At 42.9% G+C, this 19,197-nt stretch overlaps 1 protein-coding gene across 10 annotated transcripts in view; it reads right to left on the bottom strand.

Annotated features, from left to right (window-relative positions):
- LOC144579325 (uncharacterized) overlaps nucleotides 1–14,049 on the bottom strand; it is a 48,168-nt gene extending 34,119 nt beyond the window's left edge. The window contains exons 1-5 of one of the 10 annotated variants that reach the window (XR_013526693.1): nucleotides 13,695–14,049; nucleotides 11,802–11,968; nucleotides 7,672–7,747; nucleotides 7,378–7,494; nucleotides 2,082–2,207 (exon numbers count right to left, since the gene is read on the bottom strand). Coding sequence is in view for 3 of the 10 variants with exons in the window: in XM_078349584.1 (XP_078205710.1) it covers nucleotides 11,836–11,968; nucleotides 13,695–14,023 (462 nt within the window). In the remaining 7 variants the exon portion in view is untranslated. Of the gene's footprint in view, nucleotides 1–310; nucleotides 7,748–11,801; nucleotides 11,969–13,694 lie in introns of those variants that run through there. The other 9 variants (XR_013526698.1, XR_013526690.1, XR_013526686.1 and 6 more) reach the window with 9 other exon arrangements.
- Nucleotides 14,050–19,197: the final 5,148 nt, after the last annotated feature.

Here is a 19,197-nt window from a genome sequence, read left to right as displayed (position 1 = left end):
TTATTGAAAACTTCTTTCTACCATGTACATTAGCTATATCTTTTATCCTAAATATAATTACTGCAGAAAATATAATTTCAAAGACTATTTGCTTTAAAAGTTTGCTAACCTTAGTTTCCTCTAAATCACATTAGTGGTTCTAATAGGGAAAGTTATGCCAAGAAGTCTTCTGTTTACATTATTATTATTATTGTACTTTAGGTTCTGGGGTACATGTGCAAGTCATGTAAGGTTGTTGCATAGGTGCATCCATTCCCCCTTCATCTATATCTGGCATTTCTCCCCACCCTCCCCACCTCCTGCTGTCCCTTCCCTAGCACCCCAACCAACTGCCCCCAGTGTGTGATGCTCCTCTCCCTGAGTCCATGTGTTCTCATTGTTCAACACCCACATATGAGTGAGAACATGTGGTGTTTGGTTTTCTGTTCTTGGGTCAGTTTGCTGAGAATGATGGTTTCCAGAGTCCCTACAAAAAACACAAACTCATCATTTTTTATGGCTGCGGAGTATTCCATGGTGTATATGTGCCACATTTTCTTCATCCAGTCTATCACTGATGGGCATTTGAGTTGGTTCCAGGTCTTTGTTATTGTATACAGTGCTGCAGTAAACATACATGTGCATGTGTCTTTATAATAGAATGATTTATAATCCTCTGGGTATGTACCCAGTAATGGGTTTGCTGGGTCAAATGGAATTTCTCTTTCCAGATCCTTGAGGAATTGCCACACTGTCTTCCACAATGGTTGAACTAATTTACACTCCCACCAACACTATAAGAGTGTTCCTATTTCTCCACATTCTCTCCAGCAACTGTTGTCTCTAGATTTTTTAATGATTGCCATTCTAACTGGCGTTAGGTGATACCTCAATGTGATTTTGATTTGCGTTTCTCTAATGACGAGTGATGATGAGCATTGTTTCATATGTTTTTTGGTCTTATACATATCTTCTTTTCAGAAGCGTCTGTTCATATCTTTTACCAACTTTTGAATGGGTTTGTTTGTTTTTTTCTTGTAAATCTGTTTGAGTTCTTTGTAGATTCTGGATATTAGCCCATTGTCAGATGGGTAGATTGCAAAACTTTTTTCAACACTGAAAGCAGTGGCAACAAAAGTCAAGATAGACAAATTAACTTGGATCTAATTAACCTTCAGAGCTTCTGTACAGCAAAAGAAACAATTGTTAGAGTGAACCAGCAACCAACAGAATGTTTTACATTATTAATGTATTCTCCCTAATTAAATATATATTTCATCTGCTATGTAGAACAGTAATTTCATGAAAACCACAGTTTCTTCAGGATGCACAAATAACCAAATTGCAACAAATGTAATATTTAGGGAAAGTTTTCTTATAAGACGGAAGAGTAAAACTGGATCAATTAAGTTTTCTCCACTAAAAAATAGGTAAAAGCTGGTCCCTCAAAAATACAATAGCATGCAGCAATTAAAAGAAGACCATGGAGCAAGACATCTGTTTAATTTTGGATTCCAAGCTTTTTAAAAAACTCAATAACAATCTAACATATGAAACTTTTTACATTGCCCATAATATGTAATATAGAATTCTATATTAGATTCTGACAGCAATGCTGAGTGATCTACGGAAATTCACCTAATTTCTCTGAACCTTAGTCTTTTTAGGTAAATATAGGGTAGAAAATAATTATGGTTGTGAATGTTAAACATTTAAAAACAATTAAAAGTATTTCTCATTGGAAACTTAAAATACAGTTAATAATTTTATTATCTTTGCACACATATAAATATCAGAGTAGAGAACTAATTCTGCCCCCACCCCTCAGTAACTACCTACACAAATATGAATCTAAAAATTGCCATTCTGGGAAGTGTTCCAGAGAACACTGAAAAATAATTATCTTTAAGATGGGAGAAAAATCTGGTTTATATATTCAGTCAGGAAAATTCAGCTCGTCGAAATATCTGGAAGAGAAGTTAGTCTCCTACACCGAAGTGAAATTGACCTGTACATAGTACTAATTTTTCAGTTCTGATATCTGACATACTTCATCCTCCCCCCTGCCCCATTTTTCTGGATCCCATTTTTCACTCCCATACCATTTAGTTTCCTTTGTCGTCCCTTAGAAATCTCTACTGTGTGCTCTTCCTCACTCCTCATTAACCTTCTGTGACTCTTCATACAGCTGGTTTCTGTTCCCTTGCAGGTTTGGTTCATCAGTTTCCCTTTAAGAGTACAAAGCCAGCAATTAAAGGTAAAAGGTGAGTGTACGTTTTAGTTTTTCCAGAAACCCTTATATAAGAAGCTCTTTTTCTTTTCTTTTGTTGAATACTTCCGATAACAAGGGAATGCCCCGGTTACAGTGATATAACAGTAGCTGTAGGAAAAGAGGGAAAAATGGAAGATTCCATTTTACTTGGGGCCTACTACAACATGAACAGGGGCAGGCAGCCACCTACTGGCCATGATGGACCAAGACAACAGCCAGGTTTGTTGGGAGCAGGTGGTTCTGTTTATGCAGAAGTGTGTCCCCTGGCAGGAGAATTTTCTTCCTAGGTAAAAAGGGATCTTTCTCGTAAAGGACTGTTCTTGATATTGGAAGAAACCCATTTCCTTAGCTTTTGCATCATAGAGAGGGAAAATACTCCTAGGTCAGGCAGGACATATCCTTTGGGCAATGGGCAGCTATGTGAAGAGAGAAAGGGTCAGAATGTGTCCCTTGCCTCCAGCCTCCTCAGCCACTCAAGGTCTCCTGACTCCTCCCTCCCTCCATGTTCTGTGCCCAGCTAGAAGGCAGGAGTGCCTGCCAATCTGGGTGTTGAACTGCAAGGAAATTCAGGGAAAACGTCTCCTGTTTGAAGGTACATGAGCTCTTTCTTAAGAATAAGTTCTTCTTTTACAAATTACTTATTCTATCCCTTGACTTTTTATCAGAAGAAAGTAATCACTCTTACACAGAATGACAAATAATCTGGCATCTGTCCCTCCTGACTTGGTAGTTAAAGGGAACACTGGCACAAGTAAAGAAATTTCAGAGGCCTCAATGAATGATTGCCAACTTTCACCTGTGGACTTTTTATTTGGCTAGAATTGACACATATTGAGGTAATCTGCTCAGAATTGTAATGGAGGTAGTTTATCAGAAATTGTGTGTGACTTCCCAGGTGTTCATTTCTTCAGTAGCAGAGTGGGATTTCAACTTGGCAAAAAACTCTCAAATCTCTGCCTCAGGTTACAGATGCCACCCTAGATTGCTTCTCTCTTAGAGGTCCCTATTTCATATGTTAAATAATTTTATTTTTCTTTAGTGTTCCACCATCTATAAAGAAATCAGTACAGGAGCAAGGCCACATCGTCTTTTTTAAAAAATAAAAAACTGGTTCGTTTTTGTGATTCTATAATGCTTTTTTTAAAAAAAAAAAAAAAAAATGGTGGCACCTGCCTGTAATCCTAGCTACTCAGAGGGCTGAGATGGGAGGATTGCTTGAACTTGGGGAGCAGAGGTTGCAGTGAGCTGAGATTATGCAACTGCACTCCAGCCTGGGGACACAGCAAGACTCTGTCTCAAGAAAATAAAGAAAAGGAAAAAGAAAAAAGGAAAGAAAAGGAAGGGAAAGGGGAAAGGAAAGGAAAGGGGAAAGGAAAGGAAAGGGAAAAGGAAAGGAAGAAAAGGAAAGGGGAAAGGAAAGGAAGGAAAGGAAAGGGGAAAGGAAAGGAAGGAAAGGAAAGGGGAAAGGAAAGGAGAAAGAAAATGAAAGGAAAGCAAAGCAAAGCAAAGCAAAAGCAGGTGTGGGTGTAAGGCGCACTAGCATGAGCACGGTCGCGGTGGTGGTCGTGGATTAAATAATCAGGGAGGCATTCTCTGTGAATGTGATAGAAGCGAGGGATGAGCCCTGGGAACTCCTGGGGAGAAATTTCCAACAGTTGGAACAGCAGGTGCAAAGGCCCTGGGGACAGAGTATGCTGCGGGGGATCAGGAAACATCACAGAGAATCTCGAGGCTGGAGTGAAGCCAGGAGATGACGATGGGAGATGGGAATGATGGATACCAGAGCAAGGTGACAGAGACCTTGCCAGGGATCATCACGAGTTGGGTTTTGCCTCTGAGGGAAATGAGGAGATGACCTGAGGTCAGGAGCTTGGGATGAGCCTGGCCAACATGGTGAAACACTGTCTCTACTAAAAATAGAAAAATTAGCCAGGTGTGGTGGCATGCCCCTATAATCCCAGCTACTCAGAAGGCTGAGGCAGGAGAATTTCTTGAATGTGGAAGGGGGCGGTTGCAGTGAGCCAAGATTGCACCACTGCACTCCAGCCTGTGCAACAGAGTGAGACTCTGTCTCAAAGAGACACACACACACACACACACACACACACACACAAGTGCACAAGTGGAGGGCTGGATTTGTCCTGGGAGTCACAGTTTGTGAGCTCCTGCCCAAGCCATAGCTCCAGATGCATATATCCTGTGTCTTGGACATCTCTGTCCAGACCCTTTGGTGAGGCCCAGAGACCAGAAGCAATTATATCAATGTCACCCAGCAAGGCAGGGCAGAGTAAGACAGAAGTCTAGTCATCTTACTTTCAGTTGTCAGAGAGACCCTCACAGCCAATTCCTACCACAACTCCTTGCCTCTCTTTGTGTCTATTTCTATTTATTGATTAATGATTATTTATTGAGCACCTAGTATGTGCTTGATTCTAAGCTGAGCACTTCTCCTCCGCTTCCCTGACCACTTCCTGCATTTCTCCATCATACAATCCATGATGAGTCAGGGACCAAAATGACCCCCAACTGCAGTACCTCCCTGACCCAAAAGACCCCGAGACTCTCACCTGCTCCGCAATTGAAGTGTGGACTCCCTCAGGGAAGCTAAGCTGTCCACATCTCGCCGCAGGGCACAGGCCTCTAGGACTCTCTCCAGCCAGGCTGGGTCTAGCTACTGCCTGAGGCACACTTCCTCCACCACAGAGGTGTTCTGCACCCAGGCCTCCTGGAGAATGTAGGCCACTGAACACTAAAACACAACTTACTTTGGTCGCAGAAGGATGATGGGGACAGAGGTATGACAGGTTTTGAGGAGCAGTGGGAGCTGGGCTCTCGGTGGGTGGGTGGTGGAGAGAATGAATGAAAGTGAGCTTGGCTGACATAATGAGGGGTGGAAAGGCAGTGAGGACGGGGGACTTTCAGGATGATGGGGACATCCTAGCAGACAGGCAGGGGGTGGCCTCACTTTGATGCTCATGAACCCCTCCACCTTTGACAGCTCCCCAAAGAGGACGGACGGCAGGGAGGACTCCTGTGTTCCCACTGGACTGACTACAGCCAGGAAACAGCCCTGGGGCATGGTGAGGTTTATTCTTTCAATACAAGAAAGGAGACATGACCTTGGTTAGGGCCCAGCCTCATCTTTGAGCAAGGGTGAGCCTCAGATGGAGCTGAGCTTTCCTGCTCTGGGAGTCTAAGAGCACCTGTGGAGCTGTTCTTTTCTCAGTCCTTGTCTGGCTATTTAAGCAACCAACCTGTGCACATCTGTGCATGTGCACATTCATGCACACACACATCACGTGCACACATGCATGCACATTTGCACACTCATACAAGCATGCTAGCATGCACAGCAACACAATGTGGGCACACATCCACACACACAAGCACACATGCATACCCAAGCAATCCATGCTCACATGCATACACACACCATGCACACACATACATGCACGTCCACCCACATGCACACAGAGTTGGCTGCTGTCTGAGGGTTTCACCAACCTGGCCTCCTGCCTTGGCTCTTGCAATAAATAGGCTCTTTCCTACCATGCCTGCCCCTGCTCTTGGTCCCACCCACTCCTGGCCATGTCCCACAGCCCATCCTCCACCCCATGACCAGAGGGATTTGTTAAAACCCAAGACGGCAGTGGTTCACGCCTGTAATCCCAGTACTTTGGTAGGCTGTGGTGGGCGGATCACCTGAGGTTGGGAATCCAGGACCAGCCTGACCAATATGGTGAAACCCCGTCTCCACTAAAAATACAAAAATTAGTTGGGTATGGTGGCAGATGCCTATAGTCCCAGCTACCTGGGAGGCTAAAGCAGGAGAATTGCTTGAACCGGGAGGTGGAGGTTCCAGTGAGCTGAGATCACACTACTTCACTCCAGCCTGGCAACAGAGCGAGACTCCATCTCAAAAGCCAAACAAACAAACAACCCAAGTCAGCTCTTAACACTTCCCAGCTGAACACATCAGCACTGCCATTTCACTCAGGGTCAAAGCTAAAGTCCTGATGATCAAGAACGACATCCCGGCTCCTTCCACTCTGCCCCAGCTGCTCTTTCTTAGCCACGCTGACCTCCTTGCTGTTTCTTGAACACAATAGGTCAGTGGTTCTCAACTGGGGATGACTGCATCCCCCAAGAGTCATTTGGCAAGATCTAGAGATATTTTTGGATGTCACAACTGGTAGGGGGTGCTGCTGGCCTCTAGTGGGTAGAGACTGGGGGTCCACTAAACATCCCACAATGCACAGAACAGAACCCAACCATGAAGTTTCAGCCCAAAATATCAACCATGCTGAGGTTGGAAAACCCAAGTCCAGGCATACTCTTGACCAAGGACCTTTGCATATGCCATTCCCACTGCCTAGAAGGCTCTTCTTCCATGCCAGGCATGGTGGCTCATGCCTGTAATCCCAGCACTTTGGGAGATGAGGCAGGTGGATCACTCGAGATTGGGAGTTGGAGATGAGCACGGCCAACATAGTGAAACCCCGTCTCTACTAAAAATACAAAAGTGAGCTGGGTATGGTGGTGTGCACCTGTAATCCCAGCTACTCGGGAGGCTGAGGCAAGAGAATTGCTTGAACCCAGGAGGTGGAAGTTGCAGTGAGCCGAGATCGTGCCATTGCCACCCCAGCCTGGGTGACAGAGCAAGACTCTGTTTCCAAAATAAAAGCTCTTCTCCCAGACACCTGCACAGCTCACTGTCTTTCCTTATGATCTCAGCTTGAACGCCAAGCCTTCCCTCACTAGGCATGCTATCGTGCTGTCCCCCTGCCCTGGATTTCTGTTTGGGCCTCACCTCTATCAGCACATCACCCCAAGAGAGCTGGGCCCTTGTCTGTTTCCTTCACCCAATCCCCAGTACCTAGAACAGAGCATGGCCCATAGCTAGTGCTCCATCAATGAAATGAGTGAATGACAACCAATACAAATACTGCCCAGGACATATTCTTTCCCTTCTTGTGGAGTTTCAGGTCTGGCTGAGATTTTAGGCCACAAAGACCAAGCCATGGAGTTGGGGGCTATAGATGATAATGATCTGGGACTGATATATGTGGCACAGAATTTAGCAAAGCTGACGAGGCTGAACCATGGAGCTCCTCAGCCAGCCTCACCTTGGCAACATCTTGTCCAGCCTGGGAGCAGAGGGGTGTCTCCTCCTGATGTGACCCACTCAGATGCCATTGTCCCCACCTGAAGGAGGTGCAGGTCTATGCTGTAAAGGTCTCTACCTGCAGGAGGTACAGGAGCATCCTGGAAACGTTCCTAGCAGAGCCCTGGCCCAACCTAACCCACTCTCACATCCCAGGCTGGAAATCTGCACCACCCCTCAGGTGGAAGTCGGCAGGAGCCCCATGCAGCTTCTCCCTATAAACATGAGGCTGGTTTCCATGGGTGTCATTCTGTACCTGTGGAAGCAGGGAGGGCTTTCCTGGAACCAGGCAAAGGTGGCACCGTGTATCATGATGCAATCATTCCTGGCAGCTGTGGGGCACAAGAGGCCAATTACAGGAGACCCCTGACCTGGCCAGCCTCTGCATTGGAGAGGCCAGAGACAGAGCTGCAGCAGGAAATCTTCCCACTGAACAAACCATCCTGCTACTTGCTGGCTTGTGTGTGACCCTGCAGGGGTCTTGTTCTTTCCTTCTCCCATAGCTAACAATCCAGAGGAAGGCAAACCATGGCCCAGAGACCAAATCCTGACTACTGCCTACTCTTATCAATAAAGTTTTATCGAAACACAGCCAAATCCATTCATTTCTATATTTCATATTTTGAGCAGTTGTGACAGATACTGTCTGGCCCACTAGCCTAAGATATGCACAATAATCTGGTCATTTATGGAAAAAGTGAATTTCTTTAATCCCAGTCTTCCTGGAGAGTGGAGGGGGTGTTATTAATTTCACTGTGGCTGGGCGCGGTATCTCATGCCTGTAATCCCAGCACTTTGGGAAGCCGAGGTGGGTGGATCACTTGAGGTCAGGAGTTTTGGACCAGTCTGACCAACATGGCAAAACCTCATCTCTACCAGAAAGTATGAAAATTAGCCAGGTGTGGTGGCGGGCACCTGTAATCACAGCTACTCAAGAGGCCAAGGCAGGAGAATTGCTTGAATCTGGGAGGTTGCAGTGAGCCAAGATTGCACCACTCACTGCACTCCAGCCTGGAAGACAGAGTGAGACTCCATCTCAAATAATAGTAAATACTTATTAGAATATATATTATATATTTACTTTTAATTATATAACTATAATAATTATTATAACCATTATAATCAGTAATAAGTATTTCACTGTGGCAAGTGTAATTAGATTAGTGGTTCTTGATCTTAACACATAGTTAGAATCTCCTGAAAGATTTTCTAGAAATCAAAGCTCTCATAGCTCAGCCCAGAGCCACTAAATCCATTCTCACAATCAGCTGCTGTGACGATTGATATGCCCATTTTGCAGACAGAAACACGGAGGCTGAGAGAGATTCTAATCTACTTATTAGAATCAACCAGCTAGTCAGTGCTGGGGATGGGATTTGGACCCGGGCAGTCCAGTGCTGTAAGCTAGGCTTTTTACCACTAGGTGAGTGTTTTTCAGGTACACAGTTTGCCCAGGTTCTTCAATACCACAAGGGGGGGTGGCGGCGGCGGGCGCGGTGGCTCAGCCTGTAATCCCAGCGTTTTGGGAGGCCGAGGCGGGTGGATCACAAGGTCAAGAGATCGAGACCATCCTGGTCAACATGGTGAAACCCCGTCTCTACTAAAAATACAAAAAATTAGCTGGGCGTGGTGGCGTGTGCCTGTAATCCCGGCTACTCGGGAGGCTGAGGCAGAAGAATTGCCTGAACCCAGGAGGCAGAGGTTGCAGTGAGCCGAGATTGCGCCATTGCACTCCAGCCTGGGTAACAAGAGTGAAACTCCATCTCAAAAAAAAAAAAAAAAATACCACAAGGGGGAGGGTGGCTTGGTCCGTGGGGTGACAAAATGATGGTGTGGAGGGGCAAGCCCAGGTAACTTGAGTTTTGAGAGTCTCATTATGAGATGGACTCTCACTCTGTAGCACAGGCTGGAGTGCAGTGGCACAATCTTGGCTTACTGCAACCTGCGCCTCCCGCGTTCAAGTGATTCACCTGCCTCAGCCTCCTGAGTAGCTGAGAGTATAGCGCACACTATCACACCTGGCTAATAGTTGTATTTTAGCTTGGCCATACTGGTCTCCAACTCCTGACCTCATGATCAATTCACTTCAGCCTCCCAAAGTGTTGGGATTACAGGCATGAGTCACTGTGCCCGGCTTGCAATGATGCTTTTTTCTAGCTTGGCCAAAATGTTGTCATGCTTATCATCTTGGCTTTCTGCATGAGGACAAGGACCTGGTCTGTTAGAGCAGGTGTCCCCAACGCCCAGCTCACAGACTGGTACCAGTCTGCAGCCTCTCAGGAACTGGACCATACAGCAGGAGGTGAGAGGAGGACTGGCAAGCATTGTGTCACCTGTGTTTATAGCCACTCCCAATCACATGCATCACTGCTTGAACTCCGCCTCCTGTCAGATCAGCAGTGGCATTAGATTCTCATAGAAGCATGAACCCTATTGTGAACTGCGCGTTTGAGGGATCTGGGCTGCAGGCTCCTTATGAGAATCTAATGTCTGATGATCTGTCACTGTCTCCCATCACCTCCAGATGGCACTGTCCAGTTGCAGGAAGACAATCTGAAATCGTTATTTCATTACATATTACAGTGTAATAATAATAAATGTACAATAAATGTAATGTGTTTGAATCATCCCAAATCCATGCACCCCACCCTTGGCCATAGAAAAACTGTCTTCCAGAAAACCAGTCCCCGGTGCCAAAAAGCTTGTGGACCACTGTGTTAGCATGTTCCCCACAGTGCCTTTAGGTATTCAACTCAACCATCAGCACCTCTAACTTTCACAGAGATGGGAGGGAGGCTGAAATTTCAAATCCTCTAATGGCAGCAAGGTTGGTTTCTCTGGCAACCAGCCCCACTGAGGCTGTCCAGGTGCCCCCAGCCATCAGTCATCTCATTAGCACACAAAGACACATCACTTCATACATTACAAAGGCTTAGTGCTCTGCCTCAGGACACTGGGGCAGATACCACACACAAACCCTTACTATGTTCCAGTAACCCACAGAATAGAAGAAAAAGTCTGCACAGTAGATTCTTCATAAGTGTCTGTTATCCAGAATGTATAAATAACTTACAATTTAACAACAAAGATAACCCAATCTAAAATCTAACGAAGTACTTTAATACACACTTCACCAGCAAGCACTTTAGATGCTTAACATCATTAGTCATAATTAAAACCATAAAGAGATACCCCTTAACTCACATTAGAATAGTCATACTAAAAAAAAAGTGTCGACAAAGATGTGTGGAAACGTGGACTATGAAACACTGCTTGTGACAATATGAAATGGTGCAGCATATGTGTCCAATAATTTGAAGTTTCTTCAAACGGTTGCAAGTAGATTTACCATATGACTCAGTGAGTCCATTCCTAGCTATATGCCCCAAAGACCTGAAAACAGGTGTTCAAACAAAAACCTGTATGCTCTTTAAATGTGTCAAGATCATAAATATGCAGGAAAGTCTTAAGAACAGTGTCAGGAAAACTGGATCAAAATGAAAAAACACATTATACTCCCAAGCGGGGCAGGAGGTAAAAGTGAAATGAGTTTGTGAACTGAATTATCACGTAGGAACTGTGCTGATTTCCTGATCTAGGGGTTATGTGGTAGTAACCTAGGAGAGTGTCCATGCTTTAGGTAAAATATACCGGAGTATTCTGGGGACACCGCAAATCTAGTACAGCAATAACTGCTGGGGATTCTAAGAAAAGAAACAGGTTGTATTTTGCACTGCTACTGGAAGTTTCCTAGAAGTATGACATTATTGAAAAGTAAATTACTTTTTAAAACAACCATATCAATACTATGCCAAAAAAGCAGAGACATCACTAAAATCCACTATAGAGGCTACGCTTCATCCAGGGCTGTGAACTCTTATAAAAGCCTCAGTGTCAACAGACTCCACTTAGTAGATATTATTATACTTATCAGTATTAGAGGCTACTGTGTGGATACATTAGTGTTACGGCACAGTGTGGATATTAGTGTTAGGGCCTGGTGTACATATTATATTGGTGATGGAGAACAGTGCAGATATTATGTTAACATCAGGAAACCATGTAGATAGTATTACATTAGTATTAGAAGCAACGGTGTGGATATCAGATTAGCGTTAGAGTATGGTATGGATATTATACTGGTGTTAGGGCACGGTATGGGTATCATAGTAATGTTAGGGCACGGTGTGATTATTATATTAGAGGCCACTGTGAGAACATATCTTAGCAGCCACTGTGTCTGGATGTTGACAATGATATCAGGGTGTAGTCGTAATGATGGGATTTGGGGATTTCATTTTTCTAGATGAAATTCTTTCTTTGCTCAGTACTCTAAAGACTCTCTTCTCTGCACTCAGGGCCGTGGAAAGGAAGCTTTTTACTTACCACTGAACAAGACTTAGTTGACACCACCCTCGTGCTACCCTGGCATCTCAGAGGGAAGTTGGTCAGGGGTGGGGTCATGCGCCCTCTGGTGGCGCCAGAGCTCAGCACAGACACTCTTGCTCAGTTTCTCAGCAGACGTGCACCCCGGCCTGGCTGTCCTGAAATACCTATAACATTCAATATTCAGTTTATTCAATGTAATAATTTTGGAAACTCCAGCCAAAATGAAGCCCACTGTAGCCATATTCTTCCCAAAAATGGTGATGGAAGACTTTGAAGCCATGTAGAATGAAATGAATATATATACAAAATAAGAAAAACAAAAACCTACTCAAAATAGTCCAGAGACTGTAATATGAAATGCAAAACTATAAAAAATCTAGAAGAAAATCTAGATGACATTGGGTTTGGTGTTTTTTAACACACAACATCAAATACCAATTCATGAAAATATTGATAACAGACTTTATAAAACTAAATATTCTACTGTGAAAATCTGTATTCAGAGAACAAAAAGACAAGACAGATGTGAGAAGATATTTACACAATACACATGTGATTTTAAAACTGGGTAAATATCTGAACAGATACTCAACCACAGCAAATATACCGATAGTAGGCTGAGCATGGTGGATGTCCATCTCTACTAAAAATACAAAAATTACCCAGGCATGGTGGTGCATGCCTGTAATCCCAGCTGCTTAGAAGGCTGAGGATAGACAATCGCTTGAATTTGGGAGGCCGAGGTTGTGGTGGGCCAAGATCACACCATTCCTCTGCCCTACTGTATATGTAAAAATGCAAATTCACTGAACCAGACTAAATTTTATTCAGTGGAAGGCTGATCAAGGATTCAAAAGAATGCAACCTTTTGTTTTATCTACTTCTGACCTAGAAGCACCCCACTTCCTACTTCCAGTTGTTCCACCTTACTGAACCAAATGACTGTACATCTTACACATCCTTAGTTAACATATTTCATCTAATCTAAGATGCTAATGATTAACAGACATTATTTTACGTACTATCACAAATAGGTTGCCAATTAAACTGACTTTCTGAATAACAACAAAAATGTGAATTTACTTCTATTAATGCCAGTAAAGTGAAATGAAAATGAATTATGGTTTTGACATGTTAAAGCAAAACAGGAGGAAGCCGTTAGCCTGAGGTCTTGCAAAGCAAACGGAAATCGAATTGGAGGCATTAAAACGGACTTAACAACATTAGCAAACCAACCAGTCCATGACAACAAGCCCAGCTGCCAGTTGGCTGTATGACTAGGGACGCTGAGGGAACCATCCCCACAACAGGCAGTGGCCTAGCTGGGGCCAAGGAGAAACCTCACTTAGCGGCCATCACTAAGAGCTCGAAGCCCCAAGCCTCCTTTTCTTAAATAAACAGTTTATTTTGCCTAAAATTCTTCTAACCCCTAAATCCTAACGCCTAACCGGTAACCCCCAACTCTAAGCCTAACCCCTAGCCCTGATCCTCACCCTAAGCCCTAACCATACGTTAGTTTCCGCATTTGCACTGCTAAGTCAGTGTTGACAATTCAAACTGCTGTATGGCCGGGCCGCATGAGCAGTGCGGATTTTATAGTAACATTGTGGACTGAGGCCTTGCATTAGCATCATAGCTAATGCTTTTTCTGCATGAGCACCTCGGGTGTTGTATTTGCATTTCGGATGTCATAGCTGCCTTAGGAACGCTCCATTTGTATTCTGAGGCTGCGGTGTGCACCTCGCACTACAGCCGTGTGGCCTTGGCTTGGGAGAACCTCGGTGCTCAGGGTTCAGAGGGGCTTTTGGTGTTCAGGTTTCCACACCGAGATCTTCTTACTAGTCTCTAACCCTAAGGAGTCAGGCTGCAAACTGGAAGAATTTTACTCACTGTGGACGCTGCCCAGAGTTGTCCCAAAGTGAGGCTGTGCCTACTGGGTCTATGCTGTGGAGAACACAGTTCCACCTTCGCAGTGACCCCCCAGGTCTGCAATGAGGACAATGAAACTCCGCAGACTGCTGAGATGTAATGCACGCCTGTACCGTGACGTCATCTGAAAAGGCGGGCTCTGGTAACTCCTGCTGGCGGCTGGGCAGTGCAGGGCCCTCTTGCTCCCGGTGATGTGCCCCCATTCTCTTCTGGCGACTAGGGCCACTGCAAGGCCTTCTCACGGTAAGACCCAAGCCCCAGGGTCTGTGCTGAAGAGGACGCAGCTCCATCCTCGAAGTGCCCCCAGGTCTATACTAAGGAGAACGCAACTGTGCAGACCGCTGTGACGCAACAAAGTGCGGCACTGTGACGTGGTGCACATCTGTGGTGGAGCCTTAGGAATCTGAAAAGGCGGGCTTGGGTGGCCCCTCCTGGTGGCGGACCACTGCAGGGCTCTCTTGCTCATACTGTAGTGGCAAGATGCCCCCTGCTGGCAACTAGGGCAATGCAGCGTCCTCTTGCTCACTGGGCTAGGGGGCTATGCATATGCACATAATGTGCACCTATATGTATATGCATACATATTATACATATGTACACAATGTGCAACTATATGTACATGTGTACATACTGTACATCTGAACATAATGTAAACATCATGTATACGTGTACATATTGTACATCTGTACATAATATACACATGTACACGTGTATATTGTACATCTGTACATAATGTACATAATGTGCACACATATGTACGTGTATATATGGTACATACGTACATAATCTGTACATTATGTACAAATTTACATATTGTAATACCAAAAGAAATTATATGTACATAATGTGTACAATCAGTACATTTACTGTGATATTATGTATCATATATATGTTATTGTGATTACATATATGGCATCATTGTGATATTACAATAAATGTACATACTGTATACATTATGCACATATAAATGTATATATTGTACAGATTATGTACATTTATTGTACATATGTATTGTGTACACGTATGTACATCACAGTAAATGTACTTATGGTATATATTATATACATTTATTGTAATAACCCAATGAATGTACACGTTATGAGTATATTCTGGGATAGTTTTAGTATATTAGATAAAAATTACTTCCAATATCAAAGTGGGTATACACCCATGTGTGTACATTTTGTGATATTATCCATCATATCCTAAGTAGGTATTACTCTCATTGTGAAAGCAAGTGTACACTCTGTAATTGTTCCAATATCACAGGCAAAGTACAACGCTTCTGTGATGTAGTGCCTAATATCCTGGGGAGAGAGAATGATTACACCCTGAATATCGCAGGAAGTGTACACCACCACTGTAGTATCGTTTCTAATATCCAAAAATGGAGAGGATATTACTCCAAATATCTCAGGAAGCGCACAAGCCCCCAGTGATATTGTTCCTAATAACTAGGAGATACAGATAATATTACGATGTGACTGGGGTTGTACACCAGTCCCGTGATATTGTTCCTAATATCCAGGGAAGGAGAGGATAATGTTCCTGCCCATATGGAAATACTCTGAATATGGCAAGAGGTGTACACCACACTCTGATATGGTCACTAATGTTCACAAAAAAACAATTATATTGAATTAAACATTGCAAGGGGTGAAACCTCCCTGTGCTTTCAATTCTAATGTCAACAGGGGGTGAGGATGACATTTTTGTCAATATCGCAGAGGTGTTACTAGTGCTAGTGTTATTGTGCCTAACATTAAAAAAACCCAGAATAACATTATCATCTCCCTATAATATGGTTCCCAGTATCATATTACACCACATTTTCAAAATAGCCGGTCCCTAGCAGCCAGGGTGGGCAGGGGGGACTGCTACAGGCCCTCTGGCGGGGGCTGTGGGGTAGAGTGCTGTGCGTAGGTACATAGTTTTCACCTATTTCTACATGCGTACATAATTTACACAAGGTACACATATTTGTACACCTGTACATATAGTACATATGTATATACTGTGTACATTATGTTCACCTGTACATATGGCATTATCACAATATATATGTACATAATATGTACACAATACATATGTACGTAATGTGTGCAATATGTACTTTTGTTGTGATATGCATTATATATATTATTGTGATTATATATGATATTGTGATTATATATATAACTGATATTTCAATAAATGTACATATTGTACACATTATGTACCTATGTATTGTCTACACATTATATAAATATAATTGTACATATTTTACAGATTATGTACATTTATTCTACATGTGTATTGTGTACACATATGTACATCAGAGTAAATGTACATATTGTACCTATTATATACATTTATTGCAATATGCCAATAAATGTACATATTATGAGTATGTTCTGGGATATTATATTTAGTATATTAAATAAAAATTACTCCTGTTATCAAAGTGGGTGTACACCCATGTGTGTACATATTTTACACGTGTACATATTGTGCATATTATGTACACGTGTACATCGTGTACATATCTACATACTGTGCACACTTATGTACAGTGCATATATTGGACATCTGTACATAATGTGGCCTGTTAAAATATGTGGTATGCTTCTCACCCTTTTTCCTGTGATGATGTGAAGTGATGCAATGCCTATGTAATGAGATGAAGTGAGGTGAATGATGTAGATATTGTCATGTAGTGTTAGGCCACTATTCACCCCCTGACTCTAAGTCAGAAAAAAGATTATCAGCTTTGAGTGTTCCTGGACCTTCAGGCCTTAATGTTGTTGATAGCTGGATGCAGGAGGAGACCGTGCTGATGACTAATGGCTAGACAGCACATGCAATGTGAATGCACTGGACAAAGGAATGATTCACATCCTGGGATGGATAGAGGGCAATAGCTCAAGATTGTATTGTGCTTCTCAGACTGGCACACTAACACTTCTGACTTGTTTATTTCTGGAGTTTTCAATGTAATATTTTGGAATACAGTTAACTATTAGTATCTGTAACCACATAATTCAAAATTGTGGATGTAAAATCTGTTTGGACTTTGACTCATTTCTTGGTGTACAATTCTTAAACTTTTTAGAATGTGATGTCTTTTGGTATGCGAATAATCACAGCATCATTAGCTGGAAGCTCCTAGATAGATTTAGGATGGGAACTGGTCACCATCCTAAAGACATGACTGATTAGAGGGTTGAGATCTTCCGTCTCACTCTGCAAACTCTGGGGAGGAGAGAAGGGCTGAAAGTTGTCAGTCACCAATAGCCAGTGATTAATTAGTGATGCCTATGTATTGAAGCTTTCATAAAGACCCAAAGGGACTGGGCTTGGAGAGCTTCCAGATCACTGAATACATGGAGGTTTCTGGAACGTGGTGTGTCCTGAGAGGGCATGGAATCTCTCTGCCATTAGCCCCCTACTTTTCACTATGCATCTCTTCATCTGTACCTTTTGTGATGTCATTCATAGTATACTGGTAAGTGTGTTTCCCTGAGTACTTTTAGCCATTATAGCAATTCAATTTAACCCAGAGAGGGAGTCCTGGGAACCCCAAGGTGATGCCAATTGGTCAGAATATCTGGAGTTTCAGAATTAGGATGGATAATAGGGAGGCAGTCTCATGGGACTGAGCCCTTTACCTGTGGAATCTGATGCTATCTGCAGACAGAGTAAGAGAACTGAATTACTTTGGGAGGTCGAGGCAGGTGGATCACAAGGTCAAGAGATCGAGACCACCCTGGTCAACAAAGTGAAACCCCGTCTCTACTAAAAATACAAAAATTAGCTGGGCATGGTGGCACATGCCTGTAGTCCAGCTACTCGGGAGGCTGAGGCAAGAGAATTGCTTGAACCCAGGAGGCGGAGGTTGTGGTGAGCCGAGATTGTGCCATTGCACTCAAGCGAAAGTCCGTCTCAAAAAAAAAAAAGAGAGAGAACTGAATTAGATGACACCCTGTTTATGTCATCTGCAGAAGTATTGCTTGATTGTTGATGGGGAAAACCTCTCATGTTTGGTCACAGAAGCTGCCTTTTTTGATGATTGTTGCTGTGGTGTGACAGCAGAGAAAAACATGGCAAACGTGTCTTTTCCACACATAGAGTGGATAAGGGGCGCTGCTGTTTACTCTGACTTTAACTGCCCACATCATATTTTGGTCCAGAAATCATGCTGTTTGACACTGGTCACTCATTCCACCTGTTCTAACAATGCCATTTTTAGCCAATTTCATAGGCCACATTCGAATAACTTTAATTACACCATGTTGCTATAATTTTCCATTTCATTATTATGTATTGTTAATTTCTTACTGTGCCTAATGTATCAATTAACCTTTATCATAGATATGTAAGTATAGAAAAAAAAGTGAGTCAGTAGCATTTGTGCTTTCAGGCATTCACTGGGGCCTCTGAATGTATCTCCCACAGTTAAGGGGGAACTACTGCACTTTGCTGTAACACAACACAGTCTCTCTAGCTCTTCAGTTAAAACTATTCAGTTTAGGATAAAACATCCTCTCAGCAGAAGTCAGAAAAACATAGGAATCAGACCAGAAACAGGGATTCTTGCAAAAACTTTCCAGCTGCCAGTGGAGAAGAGCTCAAGAAATATTAATGTGTTACTCTGGCCAATACTCTTGGGAAGGTGCTGGGTGTTTTTACTTAGTTGTAGCTAGGTGCTCTGCCTTACATATAACAAGGCCCAACTTCACCTGCCATTTCACCTCCCAACAGAAAGAACCACTGGAAAGCTTACTGCTTTTAGAGCTTAAGCTTTAACCACATCACAGAACAACTCTGTCTCAACAACAACACCAACAACAACAAAGAAACAAACCCAATTGTTCCCATGTAAAAATAAGTCCAGGTCCACGCTAGATCTGAAGAGTTCACAGTGCCATGAGACAGGACTATAAATTTTAAAATATATTTTAAAAATTATATTCCTGCTGTCTGTAGAAATAAAACTGTTCAATTTAAGCTTTTGTAAGACAAAAAAAAAAGAGCAAAAAATGCAAAAGTAAACCTTGAAAGCCATTTCATCATCAAGGGCTCATGATCATGAGACATTCACAAACTATATATATTGTTCAAAACATTGGTTCTGAATTTTGATATGAGTACATTGCAATTTCATCCAAGGATGTCCAAGAGGTCAAATAAGAGAATGTCATTTGCTATTTTCAGTCTTTTTCTTTTTTTTAAGAGAACAGTAAACCTCTTTAGAGAAATGAATTGTCATAACTTCATAGGCTACAGGCTCATGAGTCATAATTCTAAGGGTGTTTGTAAAATATAGTGGTGAATGCTTGCATTCTGAAATTCTCAGCCTTAAACTCTCATATAGCAAATATTCACAGATACAAACTGATTAAACAAAAGCCCATTTTAATCTGACATTATTTTTCTTTTTCTGTTTGAGACAGACTCACTTTGTTGCCAGACTGGAGTGCAGTGG

Source organism: Callithrix jacchus, chromosome 1 (genome assembly GCF_049354715.1).
Source record: "Callithrix jacchus isolate 240 chromosome 1, calJac240_pri, whole genome shotgun sequence".
Taxonomy (NCBI): Eukaryota; Metazoa; Chordata; class Mammalia; order Primates; family Cebidae; genus Callithrix; species Callithrix jacchus.
This window is presented reverse-complemented; position numbering and strand designations above follow the sequence as displayed.